The 16,451-nt window shown below is 40.1% G+C and overlaps 1 protein-coding gene across 1 annotated transcript in view; it reads right to left on the bottom strand.

The window, feature by feature from the left end:
* Positions 1-9,980, bottom strand: part of LOC124714046 (glyoxalase domain-containing protein 4) — a 49,495-nt gene extending 39,515 nt beyond the window's left edge. Inside the window, 3 exon segments of the mRNA XM_047242990.1 lie at positions 6,251-6,516; positions 9,605-9,654; positions 9,734-9,980. Coding sequence (XP_047098946.1) covers positions 6,251-6,516; positions 9,605-9,654; positions 9,734-9,823 — 406 coding nt within the window. The 5' untranslated portion in view covers positions 9,824-9,980.
* Between the last annotated feature and the right edge of the window lie 6,471 nt (positions 9,981-16,451).

Below are 16,451 nucleotides of genomic sequence, written 5' to 3'. Positions count from 1 at the left end.
TAAGGTAGAAATTCCTTGTGGACAACGCCTTGACTATCAAAAAAGGTGATGAGAATCATTTTGATGTGTGATTTTTCGGCTCTGACATTTTTCCGACGAGGTGATGTCAGAGAACGCCATTCCGTGCTTTTTTTGTTTCAGGGTCGTACCAGAGACACCATGTTTCATCCTCGGTGGCAATACGGTTCAAGAAATTGGGTGTCGCATCTAACGTTTTTACAAAATCCTGTGAAGCCTCTAAACGTGCCTGCTTCAGATCGTCAGTCAAGTGATGTAGCACAAGATGACAAACATGTTTTCCTCTTCCCTAACTCCTGGGTAAGGATCTGTCATATGGATTCCCAGTTCACCTGCAGTTCATCCGCTATCATGTGCACAGTTAATCGACAGTTGTTTGTGATTAATGTCGTAATTTCCTCAATGTTTTTGTCATTGACGGCAGTCACTGGTTGTCTGCTACAGGGATTGTCAGAAACACTTTCCCGGCCTCATTTAAAATGGGTGAACCACTTGTACACACACTTCATGGACAGTGCTTGATCCCCATAAACATGTACCAGCATTGCATGCGTTTCTTTCGGTGTCTTGCCAAGCTTAAAACAAAACTTTAACTTGATCCTTTGCTCGTTCACTGTCCTGTTCTCAGTTCAGAACCAACACACTAAACAAGCACTTCATCCAACAGGTCTAACACAGAACACACACTGTGCTCAACTGAACTACGTTGGGGACAGCTGTCAACACGGGCCGCTATGCAGGTGTAGTGTAGAGTCACCAGTGTTGCCCGATCGACCATTCTGACTTCATTAACCAAACTTTATTGCCATGGGTTCTATTTCCCTAAGACATACACTGCTGCTGTATGGTTTAACGATGATGGTATTTTCCTGGGTAAAATAATCTCTCATTCCAATCTCGCACGTTGTCACCAGGACAATCACCCTATGGCTCAGAGCAAGGAATATTAGATCCCTTTAATGTGTAGTTACATAAAAGAACTTCCTGGAAGATTACTGTAGCCAAGACACATATAAAACCATGTCGCACCACAGTAATACAAGTATGTGTGTCTACTAATTCCATAGTGGAGAGAGAGAGGGGGGGGGGGGGAGAATTTATGATGTGAGAAAACAAATCATTCAGCATGTTACTGGATATGAAAATTTAATTGTGATAGGGTCTATAATCTGATAGTAGTAAATGGAAGAGAGGGGAAACAAAGTAGGAGAAGATGAACTGGAGTCACAAATGAGTGAAAGGAGAAACCACTTACTAGAATTTTGCACACATTGCTAACACTAGTTTTGAGAATCAGCAAAGCATGTTGTAATTGTGGAAGAGACATAAAAACTTCTGAAGTTTTCAGACAGATTGTACAGGGTGCCTCTCCTATGAGTCATCAGGCACAATTTCTTGTATTTCAGTAGACATTTTCAATTTAGTTTTGCATTGTCTAGATGGAGTCAGTCCAAACAAATAGTGTCCATCACATCTTTCATAAGCCGGCCAGTGCCAACAGAAAGCGTCGAATTGTTTCCTGCTACAAATAAAATTATAATGTCTTGACATAGGTGGGTGGATACAACCATATTGATAGTCATGTGTCCGGGACATTGGTAGGTGAACCGTTTATGGACTGAATCTGCCTCACGGTTTACAGCGGGAAGCAACGTGCCAGCCAGCCTGGATGCAGTTTTCCCACATCCACCTACGTAAATGCCAGGCTGGTTCCCACATCCCACCTTAGATACACAATGGACAAATACTTTGGAATACATGATGTCACATTTGATCCTGTGGTCGCACTAGATTCAAACAGAAGGGGTACAAAGATTCCTCCCTGTGGGTGAGCCAGCAATAGTTTTAAAATGCATTTGAGTGGTACCCCATCATCTGTATATGAGTATAGTTCACTCTCCACAAAATTGGAGAAATGCCATACCAATCCCAACCCAACATTGGTTGGATAAAGGATAGAGGACAAGAAGAAAGGAATAGAGGGAAACATGTGACAACAAAAGTTTGAGCCATCCATGCAGCCTAAAAGATAAGAAAAATGTTTGTGACAGATGGGAAATCCAGGTTCGAGTCCCAGTCCGGCAAAAGTTTTCAACTGTGATGACATGTTCATTATCACTCTGGAGACAGGCCGATTAGAAGAATATTTATGCCATCATTTAAAGTGTTACTGGCATATGTAATTGCATATCTACAACAGCAACACACACCAAAAAAGGGCCAAGATTGAAGATTTATTTTTCATATGCACTTTAATTCTTCGACAGATTACAAATTTTAAAATGATGAAGACAGAAAGTGTAATCATCCACGAAAGAAGTGTGAGGCAAGTTACTGAGCAATTTCTTCCTCAAGAGCTTCCAAAATTTCTTGCTCACTCAACAATGTGACCTGTTTGTAGCAAAATTACAGCAAACTGCAAAACCTCAACAGTACATGCAAGAAATTATGTCAATTTGATCATATTGGCTTAGCCATTCATGATAGCAGCTATTACTTTCGCTAATGCTTCTTTCAAAATGTTAGTGACATTCGGGTAAGGTGTGAGAAAGAAGAGGAAGAATACAAGGTCTACCTGTCAGGAGTCAAAGCAGGAATAGCACAATGGGGTGTAGGGCTTTACATCAGGAAAGGAATGGAACCCAGCGTAGTTGCAATAAGGTATGTAAACGAACGACTGATGTGGATAGATTTGACAGTGTCTAGCAAGAAAATTAGGATGGTGTCAGTATATTCGCATTGTGAAGGGACAGATCAAGATAAGATGAATAGTTTTTATGAGGCACTCAGTGATGTAGTTGTTAGAGTAAAGGACAAGGACAGTGTTCTGCTCATGGGTGATTTTAATGCCAGGATTGGAAATCGAACAGAAGGGTATGAAAAGGTTATGGGTAAATTTGGAGAGGATATGGAGGCCAACAGGAACGGGAAACAACTCTTGGATTTCTGTGCCAGTATGGGCTTAGTAATCACAAACTCCTTTTCTAAACATAAGAACATTCATCGGTATACTTGGGAAGGCAGGGGAACCAGATCTGTCATTGACTATATAATAACAGATCAGGAATTCAGGAAGACTGTGAGGGACACACGTGTATTCAGGGGATTCTTTGATGACACTGATCATTATTTAATCTGCAGCGAAATTTGTGTTGTGAGACCGAAAGTGCAGGAGGCCAGGTCCATATGTAGGAGGATAAGAGTGGAGAAACTTCAGGATAAGGAAATCAAGCACAAGTACATAACAATGATCTCAGAAAGGTACCAGTTAGTTGAATGTAGTCAATTACAGTCATTTGAAAAGGAATGGACAAGGTACAGGGACACAGTACTAGAAGTGGCTAAAGAATGTCTTGGAACAGTAGTGTGTAACGGTAGGATGAAGCAAACAGCTTGGTGGAATGACACAGTCAAGGCAGCCTGTAAAAGGAAAAAGAAGGCGTATCAAAAATGGCTACATACTAGAACTCAGGTAGACAGAGAAAGTTATGTTGAAGAAAGAAACAAAGCCAAACAGATAATTGCAGCATCCAAGAAGAAATCTTGGGAAGACTTTGGAAACAGGTTGGAGACTTTGGGTCAAGCTGCTGGAAAACCATTCTGGAGTGTAATTAGCAGTCTTCGAAAGGGAGGTAAGAAGGAAATGACAAGTATTTTAGACAGGTCAGGAAAACTGCTTGTGAATCCTGTGGATTCCTTGGGCAGGTGGAGGGAATATTTTGAAGAGTTGCTCAATGTAGGTGAAAATACGATCAGTAATGTTCCAGATTTCGATGTACAATGGGATTGGAATGAGGATGGAAATAGGATCACATTTGAGGAAGTGGTGAAAATGGTCAATAGATTGCAGTGCAATAAAGCAGCTGGGGTGGATGAAAATTAGTCGGAACTCATCAAATACAGTGGAATGTCAGGTATTAAATGGCTACACAGGATAATTGAAATGGCCTGGGAGTCGGGACAGGTTCCATCAGACTGGACAAAAGCAGTAATCACACCAATCTTTAAACATGGAAACAGAAAAGATTGTAACAACTACAGAGGTATCTCTTTAATCAGCATTGTGGGTAAAATCTTCTCAGGTATTGTTGAAAGGAAAGTGCGAGTATTAGTTGAGGACCAATTGGATGAAAATCAGTGTGGGTTTAGGCCTCTTAGAGGTTGTCAGGACCAGATCTTTAGCTTACGGCAAATAATGGAGAAGTCTTATGAGTGGAACAGGGAATTGTATCTATGCTTTATAGATCTAGAAAAGGCATATGACCGGGTTCGTAGGAGGAAGTTATTGTCTGTTCTACGAGATTATGGAATAGGAGGCAAACTTTTGCAAGCAATTAAAGGTCTTTACATGGATAGTCAGGCAGCAGTTAGAGTTGACGGTAAATTGAGTTCATGGTTCAGAGGAGTTTCAGGGGTAAGACAAGGCTGCAACCTGTCTCCACTATTGTTCATATAATATATGGATCATATGTTGAAAACAATAGACTGGCTGGGTGAGATTAAGGTGTGTGAACACAAAATAAGCAGTCTTGCATATGTGGATGACTTAGTTGTGATGGCAGAGTCGATTGAAAGTTTGCAAAGTAATATTTCAGAGCTAGATCAGAAATGTAAGGACTATGGAATGAAGATTAGCATCTCCAAAACGAAAGTAATGTCAGTGGGAAAGAGATACAAACGGATTGAGTGCCAAATAGGAGGAACAAAGTTAGACCAGGTGGACAGTTTCAAGTACTTAGGATGCATATTCTCACAGGATGGCAACATAGTGAAAGAACTGGAAGCGAGGTGTAGCAAAGCTAATGCAGTGAGTGCTCAGCTACGATATACTCTCTTCTGCAAGAAGGATGTCAGTACCAAGACTAAGTTATCTGTGCACCGTTCAATCTTTCGACCAACTTTGTTGTATGGGAGTGAAAGCTTGGTGGATTCAGGTTACCTTATCAATGAGGATGAGGTAACGGATATGAAAGTAACTAGGATGATTGCAGGTACTAGTAGATGGGAACAATGGCAGGAGGGTGTCCACAATGAGGAAATCAAAGAAAAACTGGGAGTGAACTCTATAGATGTAGCAGTCAGGGCGAACAGGCTTAGATGGTGGGGTCATGTTGCATGCATGGGAGAAGCAAGGTTACCCAAGAGACTCATGGGATCAGCAGTAGAGGGTAGGAGGAGTCGGGGCAGACCAAGGAGAAGGTACCTGGATTCGTTTAAGAATGATTTTGAAGTAATAGGTTTAACATCAGAAGAGGCACCAATGTTAGCACGGAATAGGGGATCATGGAGGAATTTTATAATGGGGACTATGCTCCAGACTGAACGCTGAAAGGCATAATCAGTCTTAAATGATGATGATGATGATGATGATGATGATGATGATGATGATGATTGACAACAGAAAGCAGCACCAGTGCTAAGTCGTAGGACGTTTGTAAAATGAAATGAGTCCAGTCTTTGAACAACAGGTTACTCATGGGCCGAGAAAATCACAGACAAACTTATACTTGGGCATGGTCTTTTTAACACAAAGCTGCGGCTGATCTACGCTTAGGCTTGGTCTCCAATGTTGTGTTAAAAGAAAATACAGATGCGTAAACAATGAGATTGGCAGAATGTGCAAAGCAGCAATGGCTAGGAAAGAAATGTAAAGCTGTGGCTGTATGTGTGGCTACGAGCAAGATAGACACTGCGTCTACGGTTGTGGAAGTAGTAGTAGTGGTTGCGGGAGCTTTGGAGAAAACTGAAGCAGCTGTATTAACATCATGTGCACAGATGGCAAGCCAGTACCAAGCAACAAAGGGACGGCTCAAAAGAGAAAGGAAAACTACATAACTTCTTTCAGTGACTGTTGACAATCTGAAACCTAGCAACTCTTACAGTTCCTTAGACGTCCACATCAAAATTAGAAAATTATTTATGATGGACATTTACTTTGCATATACTGGCAAAACTCGTCTAGATTCACAATTTATATTACCCATTAACTAAACTGTGTATTTTATATTTCTCACAGTGCTGCTAAGTATCACTAACTGTCATTAATGAAATGGTTTACAGTAATACTTTACTACCTTGTAGCTCTTAGTTCCGCTTTCGATTAGGTTAGCTATTTCTGAAAGTAATGGGTCATGTTCCTCTTGCTACACATAAAAGCAAATACTTTTTCTGTGACAGCACTTAAGGGTCCTTAATTAAATATTATGTATTTGATAAAATTTAATATTTATACCTCTACCAGTTGGCTGCGAATCATTGATGAGGAAAAATTTGTAACCTCCAGGCGCTGTTGCAACATGTAATCCATTCTCCTGCTCCAGTGGCCAACCAACTGCTTTGGCGCGTTCTATAGCTTCCTTTGATCGCACAGTGATGCCAATGAAGTCATTTCCTTTTTCGTATGAGTGAACATTGTAATTGTATGTGAGTTCCACAACAAAATGGGTATCTTCAGGGCCATATCCAACCATTGTTTTGCTCCATCGATTGTCATATGGCCTGATTGCATAAAAAATACTATTATTTAAGAAAATTTATATTATCCAAGCATGAGATATTATCTATAAAAATACAGATTCTTATGAGAACTCATGTAGTAAATTTAATATTAGCAGTTACTATATAACTTTACAGAGGGTTCAGATGAACCTACTGAAACATAACAACAGCGTTTTAGCTTGTGACATCACATACGCAGAAACAGAGTTCAGAGTATCAACAATATTTATTTTGATTTTTTTTATGTATGTTATAGTGTTAGACTGAGCTTACAGTGTAGCCAATGGTAGTCTAGGCTGAAAGTGACAGTTTGATAGTACAGAAAGCAATGACTGAATACAAAATCTTAGTTGTGGTGATGTATTGGTCTTTAACACGACATGATGTCTAGGTCACGTTGAAAGTTGGCAGCTGGGTTGTGAGTTGGTAAAGTCAAAGAAAGTGATCTAGAGAGACTAACTATAAGTCTTGTGATGGTATGCATGTTATAAATATTTATGTCTGCTGCTTTGATGATGTCATAGGCCAAAGCAGACAGGTGGTATCAGTAGATTTAATATTTCCCTCTGCAGTGAAGTTCTATTAGAGCTGAACACCAGTGCAGAACCAGAAAGGGGGTACTGAGACCCTATCAATAAATATTTTGTTATAAGCATTTATATTTTTGCATATATAAATTCGCAAATAAAGTACCACAAAAACTCCAAAAAATTTTAGAAAATTATGAATTATGCCAAACACACAACACTTTTCAGCCGTTTGCTCATGTGCCCAAACTTGTGGGTTGACTAGCTACAGGAAACATTCTGACCAGAAAAAGGATCCATTCACTGATGCCACCCCAATGCCAATAATAAATTTACATCTACATACATACTTCGCAAGCATCCATAAGGTGTGTGGCAGAGGGTATCCTGTACCATTACTAGTCATATCCTTTCCTGTTCCACTCGCAAATAGAATGAGGGAAAAACAGCTACCTATATGCATCTGTATGAGCCCTAATTTCTCGTATCTTGTCTTTATGGTCCCAACATGAAAATCCAGCACTGCTTATGAGTCAAAGGTTTAAGCCTTTAAATGTGCTCCGTCAACTCACAGCAACACCGCCACAATTTAATAGAACTTAGACCTTGGGCTATGCTACAGATCAGTCTGGCACCTCAACGTACATTCCAAGTAATATTACAGATGCAAAACAAATATTGTTCAGTTGTCTATTCTCATTTTTTTTGCACATATGAGATGTCAGACACTACTTTAACGCATCATGAGTCAAAGTTGATGTTTGATATCTGTAGGTCTGACTGACTTGCCCATGGGTAGAACTGGTGAAACACAAGCAGTTTCGTAATGGAAGACAGACAGGAGAAAACCCTCCACTTTGAAGCATATAATAGAAAGACTGAATTTCTCAAATGTTGGCATAAACAACTGAAAGAAACAATGCTCACCCAATTACAAGCTCATACAAATGTACAATGTGGACTTGGTTTCACAGTTGCTGTGCTAAATGAAGTACTGATAACCGTGAATGCACACACACATTTCATATAGTATAAATTATGATGATGTCAAAGTTGACAGTTTATAGCTACTGTCATTCTTCAATTCATTCAATAGGCCTATATTCTTCTTCTTCTTGCGTTACGGCCTCTGTAGGGCCACGGGTAGCCCCTTCATGGACTACATTTTCCTCTTCTCCCAGAACCTCTCAATTCTTTCTCTTCTTCTCTCCCACTCTTCTCCTGAGATATTCAGTTTCCGTTTCTCCAGTCGGCTCCACTGATGACATCTAATCTTTTCCTGTATTCTTCTCCGTCATTGATCTCCGGCATATTTGTTGGTGTATATTTGTTCCTCCAACTTTCCTTTCCTTCGACCTTGATCCTCAATTCGAACCAGTCCTTCCGAAGTTCAACAACCCACTTGGTTCCTGTCTTTCCCCTTGTCCTCCCTGTTGTTTCCCACACTCTCTTCGTCATTCTGTCCATACTCATCCTAACTACATGTCCAGCAAACCTTGCCCTTTTGAGTCGGGTTTCCCTGGATATTGTTCTCATGTTCCGGTACAATTCTTCCCTTAGTTGTTCTGCCTCATTTCTTCCTAGTGTCATTGTCTCAGCAGCTATAGGCCTATAGAAACAGTTATCAATTTTTTGTAGGAAACCTTTTAAAATATTGATAATTTCTCTGAACTGCAATTATTGTAAAGTTATTATAAAGTAATCTCCTAAGCACTGATGAAAATTTTGTTGATATTATTACAAAAATCCTAGAAAGACCAAACATTCCCTCCCCTTTCCCCCCCCCCCTCTCAGAACCGAATCCAGGAACTGTGTACGTTGTCCTATAATGCACTGATCATGTGGCATGGTGTTTCATGTCTGTGCTGACGAAGAGAGGAAGAACACTGACAAAATTTTAATTTTGCATCGATGTTACTTTTTGGAATGTTCATTGTGACAGTTTGATCTTTGCATAGGCTGAGGTGCAGGTTAGGTTGAAAGATGACAATATGGTTGAGAGTTGGTGAAACCAGCATATGTGAATATGAAATCTTAGTTGTGGCAACCCAGTGATACTTAGCGTAGTCCGACGCCCAAGTCAGATTGAAAGGTGGCTGGTTGTTTCTTGCCGAAGCAGTATCAGACTCACTCAACATGATGTAGGTATTCAGCGTAATGTACTGTTCAGTTGTATAAGGAAATGAAGCAACAACAATCTGTTGCATATTTTTTCTCAGAGTGCTGCACTGTACTTCTCATTATCAAATGGCCACCTAATTACAACTAACAGTACTGCAACTAAAAACAGCACCTACTCGCGACTTAAGCTCACAGTAGAACGGAAAATTATATATTTTCGTCGACTCAATATTTGACTGTCTTTCCAAGAAACTTAAGTCCATATATACACTAGGTGAACAGTTGTTAAGTGTAAAAAAACGGTGCTGGGTGCACTGTGTTGCTCTTTTTAATGATTACTGACACGTTTCACATCACATCATTGTGCGATATCTCTAGCATGATGCACACATCACACAAAAACTTGCGTATTGAACACGCAATCCAAACAGTGTACTTACCCGTTGCATGCAGCTGCGCAACCTTCAGTAAATTCTTCGTGTCGCAAAACCTAGGGTAAAATGGAATTAGCTATAGTCTGCAGTATTGCGGCGTAGAATCGGACTGAGAACTACATAGCAAAAGATTACCTTCATTCCCAGCACTTCTCTATAAAATTTTGCTGTCAATGTTCTGTCTGCAACTTTGAATACAAAGTGAAGAGCTCGTCCCTGGATCATTGTAACAATTTCACGATGAAAGTAACAAATTACGAAATGTCGGTTACAACAAACAATCCGCTGTCAGATCTCCGGCCACACTCGTCAGTTCTACCAAATCACAACTATTACATGAAGGTCAAATATCGAAAGCTGCTCCGCAACCGATTCCATGCCAACTCGATACCTTTCCTACATTAAAGTGCGGGAGGTTGTGTGCAGAGTGACGTAGGATCGAAATAAATAATACAGAATTCTTCACATATAATATCATGGGTACATATATGGGGCATCGAAGCATGTTTACGGCCTCTAGTGTCTTCTGAACACAACGAAGAAACTGCAAGGGGCATAGCATCCTGTTTGTGATCCTTCAGTAAGTAGCGGCTGTTCATAGCATGTTCAGTGACGCAGTGGAAAACTATCTTTCATGTTGTAAGTAATCTTCTGCTGATTCTGAAAATCAGAGAACACTGCACAATATGGTCAACCGAATGAACAAATGCATTTGTTCAGACACTGATCTCGTATTATGGAGAATATGAGTTTGTTCTGTCCAGGCATCCTGATTTAAGTTTCCCGTGATTTTCCTAGATCATGATGGTTTCTTCAGCGAGAAAATTGCCTACCACCTGCTTCTTCTTGTAAAAACATTCCTATTTATTCTATGCGTACGTACATTTGAACTATTTATTTTCATTGTATTACCATGATAAACCTGTATCATTAAAACTTCAATTTATGCTTTAAATAGACGCAAAATGCAGCCAGAATTTTTAATAGTGCCCCCTGTATCCAGAGAAGCCAGTCCCATGGTGTGCAACTGTTAAAGCATGCTGTTATTTGTGTTATTTCGTCCAAGTAACACCGCAAAGAAATCAATGCTGACGAATAGATGTCTATCACTAACTGACTTTTCATTGGTAACATTGCGCTTGTTTCACATAGCCAGTCTACATAGATCATTAATATTCAATAATGGAGTTCTTGCTCCAACTCAGTTACGGTATTGTAGGCTCTGTCTGGGAATTTGGCGAGCAGGTGCTACAAGTATTCCGATAGATGACTAGAACCTTACTGTTTGAGCTATTGGGTAAAACGGAGAATATAAATTATTCTGGAAATTTCGGAGAACATTATCAGGTTCGCATGAATAAAGCGAGTCGGAGAATCATACTTCACCCGAGAATGTTCTAAGAGTAAAAAAAAGAAAAAAAAGGGGGTGGGGGAGTTGCTCGAAACAAAGAACTTTTATTCACACGAAATTGAGAATTTTCTCAGAGAATGTTATATTGCTCTGAGAATCTTCCCTGAAGAATGTTCTCTTACTTATTCATATAACCCATTATGCTTTGATAGAACACTAAATGAAATGGAAAGAAGATATCACGTCATTTCTTCCAGTTAATTTGCTCTTTGTAAACGGCTTATGGCGGCCACCAACATCGAACATGAGGTTAGGCCGGTACTTCGACCATAGATACTAATAGACTGGGTAAGCAGTGCAGCGGCTATACATCTGGCGTGGCTGCAACATAGAATCACGTGACTGTTGGCAGAACGTCGGCGGGAGTTCAAGGCAGCATTCTGATTCCTGATTTCACTTCCAGTATTTCTCAGTGGATTTCCTGCTAACTTCACCACATTAAATGTGGCTTATGTAAACACAGCTAGAAGTGATAAATTATTGCGTAACCACTGTACAAATTTAGTTTTACAGCCACTACTTCACAATGAACTTTGTGAACTGCTGAAACACTTTCGATGTTCGGCAATATATTCGCCGCGAATATTTCAGTGTTACCAATTATGAGATGCATTCTCTACTAACAATACGCGTTATGCACTGCATAAAATGTAAATATTGCGTGTGTGTGTTTTAGTGCCTTGCTTGAAGAAAGTGTTATAGACTTCATAAATCGGCATGAACAACGAAACCTGTAACGTAAACATACGTGTTCACATCGAATGTAACGAACTCAATTGTGTCGTTCACCCACAAAACGTAAAGCAGTTTCATTTGAAAGCTCTTTTTTTGGTTTAAACAGTTTGTTTCGTAGATGTATCAAATAAGATATCTACAAAATCAGTACCTACTTACATGAATACTTGTTCCACAGATCATGAATACGATACTTCACAATGATGTGTCAGTTTAATGAAAGGTAGACCTATCACTACATGACAATTCTTCCAATCACTTATTTATACCTAAAAAATCGTCTACTGAGTAGGAGCTGTCATTCATAGATTCTTTTAGTTTGATTTTAAATGCTGGTTGGCTATCTGTCAGGCTTTTAATGCTTTTTGGTAAATGACCAAAGATTTTTGTAGCAGCATATTATTTATCCCATACATTACAGCTTATTATCTGGAAACTAACATAGGCCATACAACTACCTTTTTGCAAATGGTATTCAGTATTTGTTTCTGATATTCGTATGTTTTGTAACTGGGAAGTATAAAATAAAACTAAACCCTGATGAGAAATCAAACCCCTAACTTGTTTTTGCAAATTGTTCTTTAAAATAATACCAGCATAATTCACCCCTTTTTGTACCAAAGTCAGATTTAACCCAGGATAGTAAAAATCATCCTTTCTTCTTGTGTAGTAGCAATGCACATTGCCATTGCTTTTGGAGTGGGAAGGGTTATTGGTAATAAATATCTCTCTCTCTCTCTCACACACAATATATATATATATATATATATATATATATATATATATATATATATATATATAGGTGTGTATGTGCGGATGGATATGTGTGTGTGTGTGTGTGTGTGTGTGTGTGTGTGTGTGTGTATACCTGTCCTTTTTTCCCCCCTAAGGTAAGTCTTTCCGCTCCCGGGATTGGAATGACTCCTTACCCTCTCCCTTAAAACCCACATCCTTTCGTCTTTTCCTCTCTTTCCCTCTTTCGTGACGAAGCAACCGTTGGTTGCGAAAGCTTGAATTTTGTGTGTATGTTTGTGTGTCTATCGACATGCCAGCGCTTTCGTTTGGTAAGTCACATCATCTTTCTTTATATATATATATATATATATATATATATATATATATATATTCTTCAAAGTGCTTCGAACAGATGCGTGTGTGCGCAGTAGGCTTGAAATCTTTTCGTTTCACTGCCTGTATCCACATCTGCCTGCGCCCTTCATCCTTTGGAAACCTATACGAAAGAGAAAAAGCAGCTTTGTAGCTTACCATTTCAAGAAATATATACGATTGCAATGTGCGCCTGGAAACACACACAGCACTTCAAACCGCCAATTTACGTAACTGTGGCGTTCTGGGTAAGGATATGATACACACAATAGTTTATCAGTATTCAAGAAATGCCGCTAAATTATACTAATAATACTTACACGTGAAATTTAATGTTACTTCCCTTCACAAAACGCTCGGTACAACCATAAGCACAACAGGATACCACCATTGTTTTGCCAATAGTCACGTGGTATAGCAGTAGAGATGTTGGTGCCACGAAATATACGTCATGACCAGTCTACCAATATCTATGGTCGAAGGGCCGGTATTACACTATCAAATTTCTTTGTCAAAGATTTGATCAAAGATGTGATCCAATATTCCGTCCAATATATTTGACAAAGATCTTTGACGTAGCGCTACAAGGGGTATTACACCACTGTCATCAAATTTTTCGTCAAAGTTCAAGATGGCTGACAACAACTTGTTATTAACCGCAGCAGTTCTACGTACTCCAATTGCATTGTGTGCACATGCGGAAAAGAAGTGGGGGGAGAAAATGGAACCATACATACGAGGTTGACAGTCTTAAAAGTCCTGGGATTACAACTTGATAATAAATAGTTGGGAGGAGCACACCACAGAACTGCAGAAACGCCTTAACAAATCTGTATTTGCAATTCGAGTGTTAGCAGACATAGGCAACATAAAAATGAAAAAGCTTGCATACTTTCATTCCATAATGTCATATGGGATAATATTTTGGGGTAAATCTTGAAGTCAAACAAAAGTTTTCAAGGTCCAAAAGCGTGTAATACGTATTATTTGTGGAGTAAATTCACGGACCTCCTGCAGAAACCTCTTCAAAGAACTGGGTACTTCAGATTCTTGCATTGGTACTGGGGGAAAATAAGAAAGAAAATGAAACTGTTGGCGGGCCAGAAGAACAGTGAGACTGTCGTTTGGACGTACGAGATTTGCAGGTTAGCTTTTTTTGTTTTGTATTTCATGCCTAGATACTTCCGTAGAGATATTGTTGCATGTGGATCATTATATGTAATGATTATTACAATACATGCAACGATATGTTTGTACAGTTATCTAGGCATGAGAAACAAACAAAAAAAAAAAACTATAACTCTCGTAGGCCCAAATGACAGAGTCTCACTATACTTCCGGCTCGCAGGTTAACTACTGCCTCTCAGTATATTTACTTCTTAATAAAATTTGTCGTAAATAATATATCTCTTTTTCCAACAAACAACTCAGTTCATACATACAATACCAGGAACAAAAATGATCTGCACAAGGACTTAAAAACACTTACTTTAGTTCAAAAAGGGGTCCACTACTCAGGAACACTCATCTTCAATAATTTGCCAGGAAACATAAAAAATTTAGTTAGAAATAAAGATCAGTTTAAAAGGAGCCTGAAAGACTTACTACTGGCCAACTCCTTCTACTCCATTGGCGAAATTTTTAATAGAAACAAATGATGTATTTATTCATACTATTAGTATTTTTATTTCGGCTTAAAAAAAATAGACATGTTCCACATCCACGAGGATCTCCTCAGCACGAATCTACGGAACGAAAAACTAATCTAATCTGGGTGAAGCCGTGGGTTTTACGACGACACGATAAAAGCATTCAACAAAACTTGTTACGTGAGCTTACAGTGAAAGACATCAAGTCGTACATCAATTACTTAAGAATGGATGAGCATACATTTCTGTATGTGCTCAATGAAGTGTATCCTCATATCACAAAGCACAATTTTCACTTAAGAACTGCTACATCTTCAGAAGACAGGCACACTATAACACTCCGATTCCTTGCTACAGGAGAGGGTTATGTTATGTTAGGTTAGGTCAGGTTAGGTCTCCAATCTTCTTAATCTATTTTTTATTCAGGGTGCCTCACGTTGTAAAGCGCCTCATAAGCTTCAGACATCTCTATTAATTCTGTAGTTGTCGGCACACACCAACTGTATTTACCGGCAATGGTTATAAAAACACTACAGACGACAGAACGCTGCAGCGATGCTAGCGCTCCGCGTGGTAACATATCGCATTGCAGTGAACAGAAGACAAGCGATTTCTTTGATCAAATATACGGCCTCGGCCTAGATTTGATCAAATATTGGATGACATTTGTCAAAGATCCCTATTACACTATCAAATATCTTTGACAAAGATTTTGGACAAAGATATTGGACAAAGAAATTTGATAGTGTAATACCGGCCTTATCGACATTGAGAAGAACTACTTTGTTCATGATATTATAAACTCAGTCTGGTATGAACGTCCGTTGTGTGCACTCGCTTCTGTTGGAGTATGTCATTTATAGTAATAAAGAGCAGCTCTCAGCCCCCCCCCCTCCCCCATGCAGACATACCACCTATACCACATTGCCTGGGTCCGACGTCGGCATCGCCGTCGCAACACTGCCACTCGCCTCTTCCTGTGCAGCGCAACAGGTGCCTGTCGGATGTTTTCCAAAACTAGCTTGCCTGCAGAAGGACAATCCCAAAATGTTGTTCGCCTTAGTTGATAATCTGTTTGACATTCACGGAATTCCATGTGACGATGCATGCTTCATGTGCCTGGTTAGCCGCTCACCAGACCCCATCAGTGACTTGTTGCTTGATCGATCACTTCAACATAAGTATGCTACAGCTTGGTCTCACAATACTGAACGCCTGTTGCGCCCTCCTGCCGAAGTAGGATTGGACCCCATCTCAGTTGTGGCGCCATCACAATTGTGGTGCAATCACATTTGTGGCACCACCTCTGCTCCCAAGTCTGAGGAGCTATTTGATGTTACACTGTGGATCCTTTGGCTGGTCAAATTTCCATCTGATCTTCAACTACATCTCCTCTGCTGTTTTAGAAAAGAAATTCCGTCTTACTGACCAAGTCCACCGTATTGTATGGCATCACTGGCTCCTTCCCTCTGGCGGCTCCCCCATGGATTCATAGGTTGGCAACACTCCTCCTGCCTTAGTCCTGATGCCTCCTCACCCAACAAGTAGAGGTCTTGCATGTGGCGCCCACTCCCAGCAGTTACCTCCAGTGCCACTTGGCTGTGAACTTCCAACACTATCTGCACCAGCAGCACCCACCTCCCACTCTTTTCCTGTGGACAAGCAAGCATGCAGCACATCAAGCAATCTGGGTGATGCGTAGTAGATGCCGCATCCTGCATATCCATTATGTTGGAACCATGTAAGTTTCCGCAACTCCGCACGGTCTTGTTGTTCACCGTGTCTATACACAAACTCTGGACGTGAGTCCATTTGGAGCCCACAACTCATGGCAATGCCGTAGGGCGCCGCCCCTCTACTCAGTCATCCAATATGCTGAAACCTCCTGCAGGCAGGCTCTACATTTTCTATCCTGCCTGCACTCTCCACTTCCTCATCGACACCAGGACTG

Source organism: Schistocerca piceifrons, chromosome 1 (assembly GCF_021461385.2).
Source record: "Schistocerca piceifrons isolate TAMUIC-IGC-003096 chromosome 1, iqSchPice1.1, whole genome shotgun sequence".
NCBI classification, from domain to species: domain Eukaryota; kingdom Metazoa; phylum Arthropoda; class Insecta; order Orthoptera; family Acrididae; genus Schistocerca; species Schistocerca piceifrons.
Note: the sequence above shows the minus strand (reverse complement) of the source record. Positions and strands in the feature narration are given on the sequence as shown.